This window comes from Abramis brama, assembly GCF_963993115.1.
Source record: "Abramis brama genome assembly, chromosome: 6".
Taxonomy (NCBI): domain Eukaryota; kingdom Metazoa; phylum Chordata; class Actinopteri; order Cypriniformes; family Leuciscidae; genus Abramis; species Abramis brama.
Window position 1 is genome coordinate 38704853 of NC_139968.1, and position 20278 is coordinate 38725130.

The 20278-nt window shown below is 38.1% G+C and overlaps 3 protein-coding genes across 6 annotated transcripts; 2 read left to right on the forward strand and 1 right to left on the reverse strand.

Moving 5' to 3' along the window:
* Positions 1-1244: 1244 nt before the first annotated feature.
* Positions 1245-4627, forward strand: LOC311085926 (piggyBac transposable element-derived protein 4-like; the record flags this gene model as incomplete). Its single annotated transcript, XM_084118544.1, has 3 exons — positions 1245-1444; positions 2091-3383; positions 3464-4627. 3 exons carry the CDS (start codon positions 1245-1247, stop codon positions 3909-3911), a joined length of 1941 nt encoding a protein of 646 aa, XP_083974670.1. The 3' UTR covers positions 3912-4627.
* Positions 4628-5371: 744 nt separating this feature from the next.
* Positions 5372-10689, forward strand: LOC311085927 (piggyBac transposable element-derived protein 4-like; the record flags this gene model as incomplete). Its single annotated transcript, XM_084118545.1, has 3 exons — positions 5372-5559; positions 8810-10087; positions 10163-10689. 3 exons carry the CDS (start codon positions 5372-5374, stop codon positions 10608-10610), a joined length of 1914 nt encoding a protein of 637 aa, XP_083974671.1. The 3' UTR covers positions 10611-10689.
* Positions 10690-12881: 2192 nt separating this feature from the next.
* On the reverse strand, positions 12882-19902 carry dnase1l4.2 (deoxyribonuclease 1 like 4, tandem duplicate 2). 4 transcript variants are annotated; one of them, XM_084115980.1, is made up of 9 exons: positions 19648-19902; positions 16952-17041; positions 16783-16877; positions 16616-16702; positions 16391-16503; positions 14961-15073; positions 14550-14707; positions 13257-13353; positions 12882-13172 (listed from the first exon to the last, which is right to left on the reverse strand). In XM_084115980.1, exons 2-9 carry the CDS (start codon positions 17030-17032, stop codon positions 13059-13061), a joined length of 858 nt encoding a protein of 285 aa, XP_083972106.1. In that variant the 5' UTR covers positions 17033-17041; positions 19648-19902; the 3' UTR covers positions 12882-13058. The 4 variants fall into 4 exon arrangements, with proteins under 4 accessions (XP_083972106.1, XP_083972107.1, XP_083972104.1 ...); XM_084115981.1 differs by lacking the exon at positions 19648-19902 and adding an exon at positions 19229-19544; XM_084115978.1 differs by lacking the exon at positions 19648-19902 and adding an exon at positions 17616-17864.
* Positions 19903-20278: the final 376 nt, after the last annotated feature.

The following is a 20278-nucleotide window of genomic DNA, read 5'->3' on the forward strand; positions in this document are numbered from 1 at the left end:
TTTATTGAAAACGTCTATTTATTTAACCAGATAGGCTACTTGAATAAACACATTTATCCAGTTTTTAGCATATTACAAATTTCATATTTAATAAAAAATAACATTTCATATCCATCTGTTGCTCTTAGGCAACATTGTACCATTGTAGACGAAAAATATGACTATACTATCATATCAAGTTATCAGATCAATCATATTCATCTTTGCTCACCCTCATCAACTGGCAGTTGTATTTACCTTTTTCGAAGTGCTATAGAAAATGTCCAGATCATGATATATGCAGAGATGTGAATTACTATTCTTATAAATCCATTACAAAATCATGCAAAAATACAAATATATTTAGATAATTCTAACTCTTTTCCTTGCAAAAATAATGCATTTGTAATCCAACCTAGTATGCCTGGAATGCCCTTATTATTGCACAATGTTGCCTTGAGGCAACACAATTTTTTATGCCTTCCAAACATTTGATGATATATAATGTAAAGTTCTTGAAAATACTTCTTTATTTAGTGAAGGTGACTCGTATTTTTATGTGGGTGATTAACTGGATGCAAATTAGTGAAAAATGCACTTTTCATCAGAAAATATGGAGCCATGTGCTGAAACAGCCACAAAATGGACCCCTGTAAGCCACGTGACCACTGTTTTTGCACTTTCATTGATTAGTATTTTGAGCTCTTCTCCCCTGAGATGGGTTTGACCAAAATGTGGGTCTCATTTTGTTCAAAATAAACGAAAATAGACTATGTTGGCTGGAGGAAACACTGTACCATAGAGGGTTAAATTAAACACATGTTGAGTCTTTTTTTAGTTGTATCTTTTTTTCTTAAAAAAAACCAAACTATTATTGCTTATCTCTGTAGTGCGCCTCCTGCTCAAATTTAAATTAAATCATCTTTAACAATGCCATTATTGTTAGTTCGTTGCACCCCGCTGCCACTATCTCTTGACGCATATGCTTGCGAAGACCACCCACTGACTAGTTTTTAAGTTTAATCTAGCTAATTATAATGACTATGACTGATAACCCTCACATAGGTGTTGCGAATAAGGGAGGGACACTTTTCGTCTAAGTTCCCGCTGTCTGGCGTTTGACCAATGATAAACCAGCATATTAAGACGGACAAGTAAAGTAGCCAATGAGAGCGCGGTTACTCTCTCAGCGGGACCGTGTCTTTCTGCAGGAGAGATTTATTTTTCTGCTGCTGAATTGCGTTTTGCGGTGAGTGCATATAAGAATGGACATAACCCTTAAAGTCGAATGTGAAGGAGGTATCAAGGAGGAAAATGACGATACAGTTGAAAATGGGGAATCGTCCGGTAGTAACGGGGAACACGACGAGACGATTGAATTGAAAGATTCTTCTGACGAAAGTGACGCTTCCAGCGTGGATTCCAAAGAAGAGTTGCTCGATAACCTGGATCTCGTGTTGGACCAGTAAGTTTACACACTTTTTAAAATGGAGAGTTTTTTTATAAATACTTTATATATAATACATTTCTAGGCAATTCTCAAATCATTTGCAGATTATAAGAACATTTAACTCTTTAATGACCACCTAAAAATGTTTAAATTATTCCAAACCAGTAATGGACGAGATATGTTTAAATTAGTGAAAGGGAAAAAAAAGAATGATCAACTGAAATAAATGTATTTTTAATTTGTATTAAATCACTTTATGTAGTGACTAGACATTTTAATGACCTCATAGACTGCAGTTAAATCTTTCTATTGCATACATAGAGCAAGATATTTACCTATGCTGTTAATGTAGTAACTTTGTTTTTTTACGTTTGTACTCAAAGATAATCATTTTAAGTATGTGCATATTAAAACGTATGCCTGTAACTTTCTTACAGCTCTTTATTTTGTATTTCTTTAGGGAATTTTAATAGAGCTTTGCTCACTGTGGCATAATGGAATGTAACATGATCATTTAAACACGAATATAGTTGATGTTAAATACTTTATTTAACAATATAAGAATAAAAAAAATAAAAAAATGAACTATCAAAGTTTCATTTTATTTGGTAATTTTTCATTTTGTTAATGTGGCATGTTGTGTTCTTGCCTCATGCAACAGGTTTTCAGATCCCTCTGATGATGATGTTGATGATAATGTTGATGATGCTGACTGGAATCCAGAAGTCACTCCACGAAAGAAGAAGAGAACCGGTCTGTCTTCAGTCTCTCCATCTCCAGCAAAGTCTAGCAGAACTGCTTCACCTGCTTCTGTACAAAGTAAGAAAGGGAAAGGTAGGAAAAGCAAAGTGAGTCGATCCCTACCTTTTTCCATCTCAGAAGACAAGTGGAAAAGTGCAGATGAGCCTGACATTGAGCCGAATCAGCCAATCTTCAGACCTAGACTAACGCCCGGCGTACAGTTGGTCTCCAATGCATCATGCAGTCCTCTACAGTATTTTGAGTTGTTCTTTTCAAAATCTGTCATGCGGACAATTCTAGAAAACTCAAATGCATACGGGGCCATGCGTCATAAAGAAAAGAAGAAGCCATGGGAACACATTTCTGTAAAAGACTTCAAGAGATTTCTAGCACTGGTGATTTACATGGGTTTGCTGAAATGCTTCCAAATGACGGACTATTGGAGGAAGTCAGACATCTACAGTCTTCCATATCCTGCAAAAATCATGTCTGGTAGAACATTTTATCGCATATGTGCGGCTCTCCATCTTAGTGACCCCAAAAAGGATGCAGAGAATGACGCAAAGAAGGGAACGCCTGAATATGACCGTCTATGTAGGATCAAACCGCTGTACCAGGACATTAGGGACGCATGCAGAGCCTCTTTCCATCCCTTTCAGAACATCTCCATTGATGAAAGAATGGTGGCATCAAAAGCTAGACATGGTCTCAAACAGTATATGAAAAACAAACCCACAAAATGGGGTTACAAACTCTTCGTACTGGCAGATTCCCTCTGTGGCTACACATGGGACTTCTTCATTTATGAGGGAAAAATGAATTTAGAGCAGAGCAAAGGCATTAGTTATGATTCTGTCATGATCTTGGCAAATGCAAGGTTGTTGGGTTCTGGCTACAAGCTGTTTGTTGACAACTTTTACACCAGTCCCAAGCTCTTCAGAGACTTGCTCGCTAAGAAGATCTGGGCTTGTGGCACTGTTCGAGCAAACCGCATTGGCCACTCAAAGAAACTGGCTCCTCGTGGCAATATTCGTTGGTTTCGGGAAGACAACCTGCTGTTTGTTGAGTGGAAGGACAAGAGGGATGTGCTGATGTGCTCCACCTTTCATAAAGCCTTTAATGGAGACACCATAAAGAGGAATGTGAAAGGAGCCGATGGAGTTTGGGCCATTCAAGATTTCCCCGTTCCAGCTGCCGTGTTGGACTACAACAAGTAAGTAGACTTTAATCAGTGTTAATTATGCCTTTTAAATGACATGTCTTTTAATAGGCTAAATGTTACTTTCCTTCCAGGCACATGGGAGGAGTGGATCTGTCTGATGCGCTTATTGGATATTACACAGTTCTACATAAAACAAAAAAGTGGTATCGGTCCTTTTTCTACCACTTTGTGGACATCGCTGTGGTAAATGCATTCATTTTGCACCAGCAGATGGCCAAGATGAAGAACCAGAAGCCTTTGACCCAGAAGCTCTTCAGGGAGGCTCTTGTTAGAGAGCTCGCAGGAACGGGCCCTGAATATACCTCTGGCCGAACAGAACCGGCTTGTTCTACTGACTCCCACCTGCCCAAGTACATCAGAGGACACAGCACATTCGGAAGGCGGAAATGCAAAATGTGTATCCACAAAACTCCAGTCATGTGTGAAACTTGCGAGGTGCATTTGTGCTTTGTTCCGAACCGCCAATGTTACAGTGAATGGCATAAATCGGGTCTCTGTGATGAGTCTGACACAGAGTAAAACTTAAAGAGCAGTTCATGTATAGACAAGTTCAAACTGCCAACCTAAACATATCAAGATATAGAAGCATTATCAAACTCTGGAAATAGAAAGAAATGCGACGTGAAACTAGCAAGCCGTTGACAATGACTAATGGCATTTGAGGCTTGTAAATTCGGATAAACTGGAAATATCATAGAAAAGAACATTAAACATTTAGTAGTAGGTGTAGTAAGTAGATGTAATTGGAAATTGACATTTTCTTTTTCTCCCAGTTTTATTCAGTTGCACTGGAACTATTTTTAGGGCTTTTGCATCGTCCGTCCGATGTTTTACCATTGCAGAATTGTGCCATTTAGTACCGATCCAGATTTATTGACACAGTTATGGTTTCTTTGTTCATTGTGGTGCTGCAAAATCAGGATTAGAATGTATATGGGCAGTTGTGAGCGGATAAATCCAATCTACCATTTTGGTTCTCCTGTCCTAAACACTGTTAGCTCACTTGTGTTTTGTAATTGTATCAAAAATGTGTTCTCATGGAAATGTTATTGGTACCATTACCTGCTGTAGTCTGATCTATTTGACCTGAATGTGGGAAAAGTGCTTAATATTAGTATTACAACTGTAGACATACATTTTATATCCTTGTGTATAATATTCTAAAGTAGTCTGGTTTGAGTGATATCTGTACTTTTTGTAAATTGTTGAATGTCATTAAACACATTTATTATAAACTGCCCTTTGAGAATCACTTTTCTGATATGTAATTAGTTTGTTGAAAAATATTGTTACAAAGTCAGAAATGATCCATCATTAAAATAAGCCGTTTTAAAAGATTTTTTAAATGACTGAATTTGTTAAAGATGCGACAGCTATTATTATTATTTTATTTTTTATAATGAATGATGTTACACATTTGCTGGGATCACAAATCTTTGGACTTTGTGAACAGGGATCAGCAGCATGTCTTTCACCATTGGCTTAAATTTTGACATTGCTCTGTGACCCAAATAAGTTATTTTTAATCACACAATTATATATACAGCGTTTGTACATATGGCTTATTCTGAATGCTATTTTTTTCCATAGTTGAGAGACTTTACTACTAGTTTAGAGTATAGGTTTGCAATTCTTCGGTAGGCATGTTCATTCAAAAAGTCCTGAAGTGTATCAAAAACATGCCTTCGGGAAATAAAAAATAATTGCGCTTTATTTCAAAATATCCAATCAGGACGAACAATCCCGGTGACGTCCAGTCAAGGTATACCTGTTGTTTCATCTGGAGGCAGCTGGCCAATAATATTATGATACAATCATGATAGACAAGAACAACAGCGAATAGAAGAGCGATCTCGGTGGTTAACGGGTTAACTTCATTATGTAGTAAATCACCGCATGGTGTTTTTGCTCCACTTGCTGTAGAGATTTGCCGTAGCCTACTATCTGTGACTTTAACTCAGAGAGATCTGCATTTAGAGATGGATGCATGCAATAAGGAGAAGGTTGACAGGGTTCTGGACAGCTCAGAGGAATGTGTTAACAGCGGTGAAGAACAAGACGAGACAGAGGAATGGGATTCTTCATCTGATAAAGAAAGTGTCGCTTCTTGCGTGGATTCTGCAGCAGAGGAGATGTCCATCGATTGTTTAGATACCGTTCTGGAGGAGTAAGTTCATGTAGCCTATATTTCCACAAGATCGTCATTATTATACGAAAATAACCTCTGCTTGTGCATGCCAACATCACAAATGTATCAATGAATGAGTGAGAAGTTAATTGAGCCGATTTATTTTAAAGTAGCCTTAAAGTCTTGCGTGCATCATCCCCATGGGCTCTAACTGAGAAACAGATAGGCTACTTTTCAATTGACCAAATCGTTTTCTTTGAATTCATATAATTTTAAAAGCACCATAAATTAAATTGGCTTAGCTTGACTTGACGACATGTTTTTGAAAGTGGCTGTTTTTTTGTTTGTTTGTTTTTTCAGTTCATTTTAGTTGTGACAAGGTCTCAAGCCACTTAACTTGTGTTTGTAACACTGTCCAATTTTGTTTAATAATAATAATAATATTGATTACTGAAACTGTATTATGCAATGTTATGTGGTGTTGTTTAATATTATTTTCCATTTTCACGCAGCATTACACTGTAGTTAAACCCGCGACTTTATTCACTTATTATTTCAAATTTCCGCGTCTGTTGGGGTGAAGGTGTTTTTTCATCCCCTTCTTTTTTCTTAATAAATATGCCGTTTTGAAACGGTGTCAATGTCATACAGTAGATTTGCACGTGAATATTGTGTGAACGTGTTGTTTTTTCCGCATCACGGAATCAGAAAAAGACAAACGCGTTAGTGCGGATCGAGATTCACCGTGCTTTGTTTGAAAACGTTCTTCCTATCCCTATTGCTGGACCCTCAACAACACAGATTAATAGACCTTATTCACAGCAGCTCCATCTCTGATTTCCAATAGAAATGAAGGCGAGGCTGTGGGGGGTTACAAAACTCAATTTCAAGGAAAGTCTGTTCCTATTAGGCGCCCATATTTGCAACGCCTCCCGCTCCGGGCAGCGATATTTTTTTCCCAGGATGGTAGGGGAAGACTCATGAATATTCATTAGGGAAGTCATCCATGATTGGTCTGATGACCTACCCCTAACCCCACCCCTAAACCTACCCGTCACTGGGGGTCTTATGACCTCCCTAACCCCGCTCCTAAACCTACCCGTACTGGGGTTAAGACCAATCAGGGATGACTTCCCTAATGAATATTCATGAGTCTTCCCCTACCAGGCAGCTATTTCGGGCATCCAAGACCAAGCCCTATTTGAATGGGGGAATCCAGAAATCTTAAATGCTTGCCGAACTCAAAATGAAATAACATATTTTAAATCAGCAACAAAATCTGACATGATCTGTCCCATAAATGTTGTTTTTATGCTTAAATAGTGTGAAAAAAATATTTTTTTAATATAAATGATAAAAAATAATAATTATAGCCTTAATTATAAAAGAATATTTAAGCCAATGCGCATAAATTCCTAAACGCGAGTGTCAGGTTTCTATGGGAACCAGAGCTCTAATGGTAGTTGCTGTGACGCCGTGACTTTACCGATCAGCGATGGGCTCTATTACTTTGAAGGCTGGATGTATTCTGCCATTTTGCGCGTTGTAGTTTCTCCCATTCATAAATAATACGAGGGAACCGTCTTTATAGTCTTTGGTTGTACTGTTCTTTATTATTTGGGATTGTTCTGCTGATAAAACACTCACAAACATTTTTGATAGAAATTTCAGTAGAATCTCCAGACAACATGAGCTGTGGAAAATATTAATGATCTATGAGCAGAGGTGTCGCAATAGGGCAGGCAAGCCAGGCAATTGCTTGGGGCCCCGCATTTTAAGGGAGCCCCAGAGGGCTTATCATTCAAACAATTAGGAATGTAAATATAAAGACGCAGCAACATCTCCACATCTCCGCTTAGTGGGGCCCCTCTCTCGTTACCTGTTTATGTTTGTACCGTCTCGCTTCAGCAGGCTTTTTCAAACTGGAGCAGCGCATTTCTCGCGGTATTTAGCAAATGCATGATTTGATTTGTTAAACATGATAGGACTTATCAGTCTGGCATGGCCGCTCACTCTAACCTTAATATAGATAAATGTTTGCGATTATTAGGCACATATCCAAGTGTTTGTGCAGAGTGTGGAGCGTTCCTGCATGACATGGAGGCGCTGATGCGATTACTTGCATTTTCCTAAACAGTGGAAACAACTTAAAATACTACATTTCTGGCCATACAGAAAAGAATAATGCATCAGTCGCAACTACTTTTATTTGTGTAAACTCACAATAACAAGAAAACTTTGTGCTTTTGTAAAATAAAATAAAACAATCAGAGTGCGCTTTCATGGACTGTGAATTGGAGCGCGTCTCAAAAATAAGCAGAAACACAGCGTATAGGCTACTAGCCTCACATGCAAATACAGACCCTTTCCAAAAAAATTGAATATCATGGAAAAGTTTATTTATTTCCATAATTCCATTTAAAATGTTAAACTTCCATAGATTAGATTACTTCCATAGATTACTTCCATAAAACAGGATTTCAAAAATTAGAATATTACATGAAATCACACAGTAATTACACCATGGTCATTGAACCAGGTTTTGGTTCTTTTGGCAGTGTGGGCAGGTGCAAATCCTGCTGGAAAATGAACCTGCCCACACTGCCAAAAGAACCAAAACCTGGTTCAATGACTATGGTATCACTGTGTAATTACTGTGTGATTTCATGTAATATTCAAATTTTTTGGAAAGGGTCTGTATATAAAGCTTGAAATGTCCACTTTTAGACATTTCGTTAAATAAAAACAAAAGCACACTATGTTGTAAAAAATAAACTACTTCTGTTCTGTTAGATGTTCTGTTTTTACACATTTTTTGGATTTTGTATAACAATATCTCTTGGCAATGAAGATATATTAACAAAAAAAATCTTATATTATATAAAACATATATAAAATACATATATATAAAAAAGGGCCTCATTGATTAATTTTATCTGGGGCACCCACTCAGTGTTGGTTCGCCTCTGTTTATGAGCTTTAAAGCTTTTTACAACAGATGCCATTAAAAACACAGTAAGTCTGTCCCTCATAGCCTCGCTGTTATATCTGTCATGGCGCCGCTCTGAATGAGGTAGAGACAACAAGACCTGAAATGGGCGTGTCAGAAATTCAAAGTGTTTACTGTACTCACTCCAGGTCCAGGTTTTTAAATAATAACACATTGACATTGATGTATTCCTGAAGTAATTTATCATAACATGAGCTGTGTCTCTTTGTTTGAAGGCACATTATAAGTTAATTAAATGTAATGTTTTTGTTTTTCTTTTCTTCTTGAATCATGCAACAGGTTTTCAGATTATGATGCCTCTGATGTTGACTGGAATCCAGAAGTCACTCCACGAAAGAAGAAGAGATCCAGTTTGTTGTTCATATCACCATCTCCAGCAAAATCTAGCAGATCTGCTTCGCCTGCTTCTGTACAAAGTAAGAAAGGGAAAGATAGGAAAAGCAGTGTGAGTCGGTCCCTACCTTTTTCTATAAGCATCTTAGAAGACAAGTGGAAAAGTGCAGATGAGCCTGACATTGAGCCGATTCAGCCACTCTTCAAACCTAGACTAACACCCGGCCCACAGTTGGTCTCCAATGCATCATGCAGTCCTCTACAGTATTTTGAGTTGTTCTTTTCAAAATCTGTCATGCGGACAATTCTAGCCAACTCAAATGCATACGGGGCCATGCGTCATGAAGGAACGAAGAAGCCATGGCAGGACATTTCTGTAAAAGACTTCAAGACATATCTAGCACTGGTGATTTACATGGGTTTGCTGAAATGCTTCCAACTGACGGACTATTGGAGGAAGTCTCACATGTACAGTCTTCCATATCCTGCACAAATCATGTCAAGTAGGAAATTTATGTCCATCTCTAAAGCTCTCCATCTTAGTGACCCCAAAGCTGATGCAGAGAATGATGCAAAAAAGGGAACGCCTGAATATGACCGTCTGTGTAGGATCAAACCGCTGTACCAGGACATTAGGGACGCATGCAGAGCCGCTTTTCATCCCTTTCAGAACATCTCCATTGATGAAAGAATGGTGGCATCAAAAGCTAGACATGGTCTCAAACAGTATATGAAAAACAAACCTACAAAATGGGGTTACAAACTCTTCGTACTGGCAGATTCCCTCTGTGGCTACACATGGGACTTCTTCATTTATGAGGGAAAAATGAATTTAGAGCAGAGCAAAGGCATTAGTTATGATTCTGTCATGATCTTGGCAAATGCAAGGTTGTTGGGTTCTGGCTACAAGCTGTTTGTTGACAACTTTTACACCAGTCCCAAGCTCTTCAGAGACTTGCTCGCTAAGAGGATCTGGGCGTGTGGCACTGTTCGAGCAAACCGCATTGGCCACTCAAAGAAAATGGCTCCCCGTGGCAATATTCGCTGGTTTCGGGAAGACGACCTGCTGTTTGTTGAGTGGAAGGACAAGAGAGATGTGCTGATGTGCTCCACCTTTCATAAAGCCTTTAATGGAGACACCATAAAGAGGAATGTGAAAGGAGACGATGGAGTTTGGGCCATTCAAGATTTCCCCGTTCCAGCTGCCGTGTTGGACTACAACAAGTAAGTGGACTTTAATCAGTGTTAATTATGCCTTTTAAATGACATGTCTTTTAATAAATGTTACTTTCCTTCCAGGCACATGGGAGGAGTGGATCTGTCTGATGCGCTTATTGGATATTACACAGTTCTACATAAAACAAGAAAGTGGTATCGGTCCTTTTTCTACCACTTTGTGGACATCGCTGTAGTAAATGCCTTCATTTTGCACCAGCAGATAGCCAAGATGAAGAACCAGAAGCCTTTGACCCAGAAAGCCTTCCGGGAGGCTCTTGTTGCAGAGCTCGCAGGAACCGGACCTCCATCTGCTCCGGCACAAATACGCCCAATTCCTTCGACTGACTCCCACCTGCCCAAGTACATCAGCGGGGACAGCAGTATTGGAAGGCGAAAATGCAAAATATGTACCTTTAAAACTCCAGTCATGTGTGTGACTTGTGACGTGCCATTGTGCTTCGTTCCCAAGCGCGACTGTTTCACTAGCTGGCATGAACTAGGTAGTTGTAGCGAGAGTGAGGAAGAGTAAAGCTCTGGGATTTTGAGTGTAGTTTGGACTAAAGTCAATATGTTAAGTCCAATTCACTTTCCAAAACCGATAAATGAGAACAAAATCAAACACAAGAAAAAACAATACTCAATAATAATAGAAGTGCAGCATAAAAGTTGCATAATAGTTTGAATTAAGAAAAATTAGAAGAATAATACAAAGTCCTTCTAGTCGATCTTTCAATTGCATTGCACGCAGCAGCAAACATACAGCGCAACCAATAAAATGGGATCTGTTACTGATTTTTCTGTCCTGAGACTTGAATCAGTGTAGTGACTCAGGTCTGGACTACACCTGGTATTAAGATGCGTTTTGGTCAATCGGATCACAAGTAAACGAGGAAGACATATTCCCGTTTACACCTGGTGTTTTATTTCAACTTTTTTGTCCACTTTAAAACATTTCTGTCTTGTTTCTTCAAAGGGATGATTGATGGGTGGGTAAATGTAGGTTTTTTTTCAGAACTTGATCTAATGGATTAAAAAAAGTTGGCACAATTTACATATGAACACAAAGGGAGACGAAGGAAAAGATACGGAGAGCAGCAGCTTTATTTTCTACTCTGACAGACACAAGATCAGTGGAACGCTGTGAGTGAGTGTTAGAAATCAGGAATGGTGAGAGAACATTGTGCTTTAAGCCAAACTTGTGTCTTCAGCCGACAAAGTTTAAATCCGATTTGGCTAGAGCTCTTCCCATAATGTTCGCATTCGGTCAGTAGGTGGAGAAGAGACGATCTTTTGTGGCTGTTTGAACATATTCAACCACATGAGCTTCTACACTACGAAAGCAATCCGGTCGAAAGTGGACAAGCTCAAAACATTTTAGTTCCCTTTTTACAAGTATTTAGCATTGTCCTCTTGTGAACTCATCGACCAAAACGCATCTTAATACCAGGTGTAAACAGGGCCTAAATGTTACTTTACATGGTAATTTGCTAAAAACATGCAAATATTTGGTACTAAACAAGAAACAATAGTATTTTTTGGTTAGTAGGTAGTATGAATCTTTCTTCGAGTAATAGAGGAATCAGTAATGGAATCACTAACAAAGCTTTACCTTTAAATTAATTAAGTTCTTTACGATTCCAATTGCTATACTAATTTTCTAAATGTTTTGAAATAGAAGTAACATTTAACACTTTTTTTTAAAATCATCCCATTTCTCGTAACACCTCTTTTTTACTCATAACATTTCTGCTTTATTCATGCAACATTACAACTTTAATCTTTTAATTATACTAGATTCTCATTCCATTAATAGCTGTTGTAAATAGAGCTGACTCATGCCTTAATTTCTCCATTGCCGTTTATTTTATAGTATATCAAATAGTAGGGGGGTAGTAGGGGGGGTTAGAAGAAAGGAAGGTTAGGGAAAGTTAGTGACAATTCAGAGGAGTTTGTAAACAGCATTGATGAAGAAACAGATGTTCATCGATGCACTTGATCCCCTCCTATATCGGAGAATTTATACACATTTTTACTAACCTTTATTGAGAGGCCCTGCTTCTGCATGCCAAATGAATGTTTACGTTCTCTTTTATGTTTCATCTCTCCTTGCATCTTCCTGATACTCTAAGCCGACTCTCAGCTGATCTTCAGACCTGTCTAAACACCTGGCTTGCAGTTTCTTAGTTTTTTCAATTCCTGTTTTCAAAATGGACAACTGTAGCACATTAACATGCATATGGGGCCAGATGTCCGAATGGAAAGAAGAAGCCATGCCGGATTTATGAAAGACTTTAAGCCTTTACTGTCACTGGTGATGAACTATTGGAGGATGTACAAAATGATGGTACCAAATGGATTCATTGTTACCAAATTGTTTTTTTCTTGCCCATTTAATCTCATTTGTGAGTGCTTAGGAAGGTTGCTTGATTCCTTGCTGAGGGTAAGTGGATTGCAGTAATTGATCTTAATTTGGTAATGCAGACATTATGCTGAAGCTAATGTCACTAACTGATGTTTCCACAAGCCTTGTTAAAGACTAAAGATATGTAAAGTTTTATTGTTTTCAATTAGAGTTCACTAGAGGTGCACGAGGCATGATTATTACACAATAACAATGGTCTGGTATTTGCTATCGCATGTTTGCCTGCCAATTCATGGCTTGAACATGAGTTGTCTCTTTGTTAAAATAGTTTTGTTGCTAGCATTTTAAGTTGTTTTCCAGATGTGCAAACACATATTTACTAACACATTTATTTACGCTCTGGGCATGAAATTATAAGCTTTTGTTGGACAAAAAAAATGACAATAAAAAAGTGAAAAGTTTATTTCGAGAAGCTTATGAGCATTAATTCTTGTGAACTACAAAAAAATCAGTTCTTTTTAGCCCTGATTTTCCTTATGAAGAGGTAGCATCTCTCCTTCAGGAGAGCGATGTTTCAGATCCCATACGGTGTGCAGTGGCATCCCTTCATGCTTTTTATTTCTTTGTTTTGGTTTTGGAGGTCTTAGTTTTGGTTTTGGCGCTAGTCTTTGCTGCAGACTTCTTCTTCAGACTCACTTCCACTGGATAATGATCACTGATCTCCAGGGCCTGCCATAGATCAATCATATCAATATATTATTTACTTTATACCATATTAAAAAATTTGAAATGCATTGTGATGAATATACTCACCATTTCCTCTGAAAGTTTGTAGGCTTCCTGGAAGTTAAAAGTCTTTGCAGATTTTGGCACAACAGCTTGTAGCATGTCTTCTTTATACACCACAATTCTAGAAAAATACTTGCCATCAATATTTTCCAAAGCTTAACATGCAGATTGACCTCCCATTTTAAGCATTTAGTATTCTAGTTACATCTAATATGATTTGCTCAACTTTTAATCAAAAGTGATAATTTAACATTCATACTCTAAAGGTGCGGTCACATTTATCATTGTTCAGTGAGTGTTTCCAGGCGAAATCCAGTCATTTCAATTGCAATCCATTGGGAATTTGGTGTGCGGGTGATAGATTTCACCTCACAGATTTCTCTTATGTTCATGTTTGTCATGAATTCAATTCGCCGCACTTACAAACAGAAAACTGAAAGTGACTTCCGTGTGAACTGTGCTTTATGCATCACTATACTACCCAGCAACCAATAGCCGCCATTTCACCGTCTAGGTTAACTATAGACCCGATATAGTCCGGCTATATGAGTAACACACTTCTAGCCAAAATAACCTTGAATTTGGTTACATGTCGTTTTTGCAAAAAATAACTTGCGGGATGTATGATATTCCATCATGTACGCAGTTATTACAAGGTGTTTGTTTTCATTTCTTCACTCATTTAATTTCTTTATCTAATTGATGACTAGTATATTCTTGGGCTATGGGTTAAGCGTCTATTAAATTTTCACAGACAGCCCAAATTTTGCCTTGTTTTAGCCTAAACGTCTGTGTTTGGACGGCTATTAGACGTCTTTTAAACGCAAAATTCCTTGCTTGGTATTGACGATAGACAGTGGATCTTTTAGCTGAAAATGCACCAATATGACCACACCTTAACACCATGTCTAACCTGGGAGTGATCATTGAAAATAATTCTGTATTTTCAGCTTCAGAATCATGAATATTGGGTTACCAGCACCAAGTCCAAGCCTATTCATTTCCACCCACAATGTAATACCAATTTAGCATTTTAATCAACAGTACATTTTTTGTTAACCTTTTACCATATGTCTTGGAGTATCGCAATAATATCGTATCGTGAGTTCAGTATCGTGATATGTATCGAATCGTGACATGAGGGTATCGTACACCCCTACTGATTATAATTGGCTCTATTTGCTTTTAGTGCATTGCGATACGCCACTAGCATCCAGTGTAGACAAGGTTTAAGGTGCATGGAGGTCATGAATTCTGTATATTTAAACAGGCTAGCAGATGAAAGGTGAGTAAATGATTGATGTTTCTCCGCCTCACCTGTCGTAGGTGTGGTCATTGGACTGTATGACTGTGGTGTCAACATCGTCCTCGATCAGCCAGTGGAAATCGGTATCACTGCGGATTCTGATGCCCTTCATCTTCTTCTTGGAGACGTAGGCGCCGTCTGCATTGAAGTCGCCAAGGATCATGACGTTCTGTAGGATGGAATGTGTGAGTTTTCTCTCAAACTCTTATCAATGTTTGGTTAAACTAGAGTTTACATGTGTGTACTATTTAGACAAGGATTGCATTATTTTCACATCAGCTACATTCCATTGAGATGTGTACATTCACACATTTGGCAGACGCCTTATCCCCCAAAAAAACTTGGAGAACATTCAACTATACATTTTATCAGTACATGCATTCCTTCTGGAATTTGTTATGGTTGCATAGTGTTAAACTCACATCCGTTTCCCATTTGTCTTTGACGTGCAAAAACACATCATATAGTTCATCCAGTTCCTTCTGTGAGTCTTTGGGTTTTGTGTGAACAGGAATCAGCACTAAATCTTTCAGCACTGGAAAAAACAAACACAAACAAAATGGACTGGAGTGCAGGTTGTTCATGTGATCCAACTCCTGAAACATTCGCAGTCGTGGAGGAATATGTATTATAACATTATAATGAATGGGTTAATAAAACTTTAATTTTGGTCTGTTTCTCAAATGAGTTGTATGGACCACTTTTATGGTGGTTTTACATTTGGTGTTGAAATTTGAAAGCGCCAGTTCCCATTCATTCCCACATGAGGGTGAGTAAATGATGCCGGAATGTCTATTTTGAGATAATTTTTTATTTAAATTTCACTTGAAAATGCAATGTAATATTAGATTAAATCCATGTTCTCACTGGAGGCTTTTTAGTCTAGGCTCTAGAGTTGGTCCAGAAATTAAAGTGTATTTGTCCAAAGTTTAAAGGGTTAGTCTGCCCCAAAAAAAAAAAATTCTGTCATTCCAAACCAGAAAGACTTTCATTCATCTTTGGAAAACAAAGATATTTTTTAATGAAATCTGAGAGCTTTCTGTCCCTCCATTGACAGGCTATGCAACTACCACTTTGACGCTTCAAAGAGTTTATAAAGAAATCGTAAAAAATAGTCCATGTTAACTGGGCGGTTTAGTCCAAATTTTCTGAGAAGATTTGATCGCTTTATATGCACCAGTATTAATCAATTCTGCCATTTGCTGGTGGTGAATCCAGCCTGTTTTGAAAAGTGGAATAAGAGACCGCAACTTATTTATATTAGAGTCCCCTGCTCATCCTACAAATATTATTTAATGGCATTTTTATACCATATATCTAATGGCAAAATGAGAGGCCCCAACATATGCAAAGATATTCCATGCAAGCACATCCCCTTCTTCTTACAGGCCTACACAGACATACATACTCAGATGCATGATTATAATAGCAGAATAAAAATGGCTGTTATACTTAAATCTTTATATTCTGATTAATACAAATTGTCAACAAAATGTGCTGCGTAACACGAGAATGACCCTCATTGGTGTATGTGGAAGAACATGCTTGAGCTTGTTGATGAATGTTAAGCCTATTTGTGAATAAAAGCCTAAAATAAATCTGTTTTATTTGGACTAAACCGCTTGATTCATATGGATTAGTTTTACAATCTCTTTATGAACTTTTTGAAGCGTGGTAGTTGCGTAGCTGTCAATGGCGGGACAGAAATCTCTCAGATCTCATTAATAAGATCTTCATTAGTGTTACAAAGATGAACAAAAGTCTTACGGGTTTGGAAAGACATGATGGTGAGCAATTAATGACAGAATTGTCCGTTTTGGGGTGAACTATCCCTTTAACAGAAGCTGATTACCTGTGTGTTTACAGTTGAAACGCAGAATGAAAGGCTCTCGAGAGAAAGCATCCTCATCGCCCTCTTGATTGTCTTCATATTGGTACGTGTCGACCAGTTCAGCCTCGTCTTCTCTAATAGATACGAACGAAATTGTTTTGTTAGTGGCATATGAATGACTGTTCATAACTTTACCCCAGTTTTTATTCTGATAACATAATTCTGATACTTTACCAAGCACTGTACCTGTAGAAACAGACAAACTGCTCCTTATAAAGAGTGCGTCCCAGCCTGGAGCTTCCCACCATAGTGAAGGGGCGTTTCTTATTAGCACTGTGGGAGAAACGGGGAGTTAAATTTGGGTTGAATTGAGATGGTGACGATGAAGTGAATCTCTGACGGTTCATACAGACCCGGTGCTGTTGAGCTCCTGCAGGAATTTGGCTATAGCTTTTCCCGATTTGTCCACCACCTCCAGCATAATGATTATACTGTACCGAGAGAAGATCTACAGGGAAACAGGGTTGAGATCTATTTGCTTTTACTATGTAATCTTCTTGAACAGTCAGATCATAAACTCACCTTAATGAGATATTTCACAATGTTTTTGTTTGACAGCTTGCTGGAACCCATCCGTCTGATGTTAAAAGATGCGATCTTCATGGTGTCGACCTAAAGAAGACCAGAAAAACAAGTTAAAGTGAAATGAGTTTCATGACCACAAACTCTTCAAACCGGCTGCATGTTTTCAGGTCAGTTTGGTCCTCCGTGCCAACTCTTAATCATTCCTATACCGTTTTCCTGTCGTAAATCGTCAAAGGAAGTTTAACAGACAATTCAAGGATATACATTGTACGCACACAGGAAAGTCTTATAGTTTATAAAGAGCTGACATGTCAGTTAAAGCAGGAACACAGCAAATACGACAGAGACAGAAAGGGAAACCACAGCGAGTTTCATTTTGAGAATTTGAAAACAAAATGCACTCCGAACAATACAGGTTCATTTGATTGAATAAATTAATCTAAGAATTCAAATTAACCTCCAATGCACCGCAGTATTAAAATAAAAACACCATATCAACACATTCAAGGATCTTTTTGAATGTGATCACATTCTATAGCTTAACTTTAAAACTTAAAAACTTTTTAAAATCTGTTATAGATCTATTACTAAATACAAGTAAAGTTTTATATACTTACATATATTTTAATATAAACAAACTAACTTGATAATCAGCTCTTACCAAAGCTGCTTTGTTTACTATGAAGTCTCGGCTTGTCTTCCTGTGTTGGCCGTTAGACAGCTAGTAAATAATTAATGATGGCTCAGCTCATTTACAAACAGGCCATGCCTACTTCCTCTTTACTTCAGATAAAGTTTCTGTCACACAGATGTCTCGTAAAATGGAGAATTTGTGGAGAGGCCTCACTAATTGTTTCCAGCATGTATAGAAACATGTAAATGTATAGCAGGCTTGACTGGTGGGAACCGGAAAGGCTTTTGTTTTTGACAGTCAAGTCGAGCGCCTTTTTGAATGAATTTACATATCTGAAACCCCACCCATCAAGATAATGGTGCAGTCCAGACTCAGACCGGCAGAATATGTTGTCTAACACTTGTTGAGAATATGTGGTCATTTTTTTTTGATAACACTTTATTTTACAGTGTCCTTGTTGCATGTAATTACTGTAGTAATAATTATAAATGATGCATAATTACATGCAATTAACCCTAAATCAAACCACAATCCTAACCCTCTAGTAAGTAAATGTAGTTCATTACTATTACTCAGTACTTAAAGGTGCTCTAAGTGATTTTGGGTGAAGTCACTTCTTGTTGACATTCAAAGTATTGTCAAACAAAACAGAGGCTAGTTCGACCCTCCCTCCTCCTCATCCCGTCCCCTCCCCCTCCCTCCTCCTCATCCCGCCCCCCTCATCCCGTCCCCTCCCCCTCCCTTCCATCCTTCCTGAAACAGTCATGAACCATTTAGAATTGGAAGCCCTTCTGCCGGCGGTGTTCTCGCCTCCTTTTGAACGCTTTTCCGATGTAAATTCGGGACTCCGCGTTCCTTCTCCTTTTCCCTCTTCTTTGTTATTTGTTCATCGGAACGTCGTCTCTTTGGTTGTGTGTCGGCCATATCAAAATTCTCAAGAATATACAATTTTAACGTTAGTCGTTGTTCGGACATCTCTCCTCTAGCTAACTTCCCTCTTCATGCTTCTCTCTCCCCCACACCCCCCTTTATGTGCACGTGCACTAACCCTCCAACCCCCACCCCCAAATGAACACTGTTTGTTATGTTTCGTGGTCCAGGCTGGGCCAGTTTGTTTTTGTTGCCGTTTGTGGAGCCTGGGCTGTCTACAGAGATTGCGTTTTTATACAGTGTGTTCAGGGGACAGGCAGCTAGCGGATAGTGAGGAGATGTTTGCTGGATGTGTCGGTGACATCGCTTAGAGCACCTTTAAATGTATAATTACACTGTAACATGGACACCTAAAAGTAAAAAGTAACACTGTTATTACATGTACTTACCGTATTAATAACAACAGTATATTATGCATAATTACATGCAACTATCCCTCAACCAAAACCTAATCCTACCCTAACCCTATAGTAAGTACATAAAGTTAATTATCACTCAGTGCTTAAATATATAATTACACTGTAACAATGACACCTTAAAATAAAGTGTAAACAACTAAAGTGTAACATGATGTAAAATGGTACTATATATCTCTCTGCAAACCTGAATAAACAACATTTCCCGCCATTTCCCTGTTGATTTAATTTTTTTACCGTAAACAGACATCATATCAAAAACCTGTTGTGGGGTAAATGTTGTTTTTGGCTCACCGATCTTCACTGTAGTCGCAATGAAGGCACTGACTGCATTCAAGCGGGAAAAACAACACAGCGCCTGGATTGTCTAGACATGAAATCCATCCCAACGACAGTTGTGAACACAAAGAACCTGTCAAGTTGAATGTAACATCTACGGTATGTAGAGAAGTATTTCACTTCATGTTATTATTAAACTTTAACCAATGTCCCCATTATCTACGACCTTTAACTGCAGAATTTGTAATGCGGTTTCAAAAACAAGCACATTGCAACCTTTAGGAAGCAACTTCCTGCTACACCTGACTGACAGATACATCCTTCTTTGCTTTTTCTTTCTTAGTAGATTAACAACCATGCAATGATTTGTCCTTCTTCAAGTGTAATTTTAAGCCCTTTGTGCCAGTCATGAGGATGATTGAATTGTAACTCACCTGTACTCTTTAGCTTCCCACTTCCGAGTGAATGTTTGCCCAGGGGGAGGAACTGTTTTGTTGTTTCAAGGGATGTCCAGGTTGGGGCCGCGCCAAATCACTCTACTGGTTCCTGCGACTAGCCAATCAGGTAACAGGTGTCCAATTTTAAGGTGTCCTGCTGTTTTTATGAATCACCACAGTCCATTTCTTCAGTGCATCTACGGACCTGTGCTTAAGTAAGTTGGGTTTTGTTCTTTGACTTCTTTAAATCCTAAACTTATTTTGGTAACACTTTATTACAAGGTGACGTTGTTACATGTTACTACATGTACTTACTAAAGTAATAACAGTAAATTATGCACAATTACAACTAACCCTAACTGCAAGTCTATAGTAAGTACATGTAGTTAATTAATATTACACAGTACTTATTTAAGTACAATGTAACTGTCACCTTAAAATAAAGTGTAAATTTTTTTTTTATTGTTTAAAAAGTGTCTGGAGAATCTAATCTCAGCATCTCAGAATCAAGCAAGGCTCTTGCGTTTCAAAATGTGACTGTTTTTATGATCCTACTATGATGCTTAGAATTCAAATTTTTGGAATGTAAACATTTTTTAAAACAACACACATAAAAGGTTCTTGTTTT

Excerpts from the sequence above, each read along its gene's own strand:
- dnase1l4.2 (XM_084115980.1), bottom strand. The coding sequence starts at position 17,032 with ATGAAGATCGCATCTTTTAACATCAGACGGATGGGTTCCAGCAAGCTG. Across the intron at positions 16,703-16,782 it reads CAGGAGCTCAACAGCACCGG|TGCTAATAAGAAACGCCCCT; the intron begins GTCTGTATGAAC and ends TTTCTCCCACAG. Across the intron at positions 13,173-13,256 it reads ACAAACTTTCAGAGGAAATG|GCCCTGGAGATCAGTGATCA; the intron begins GTGAGTATATTC and ends GATCTATGGCAG.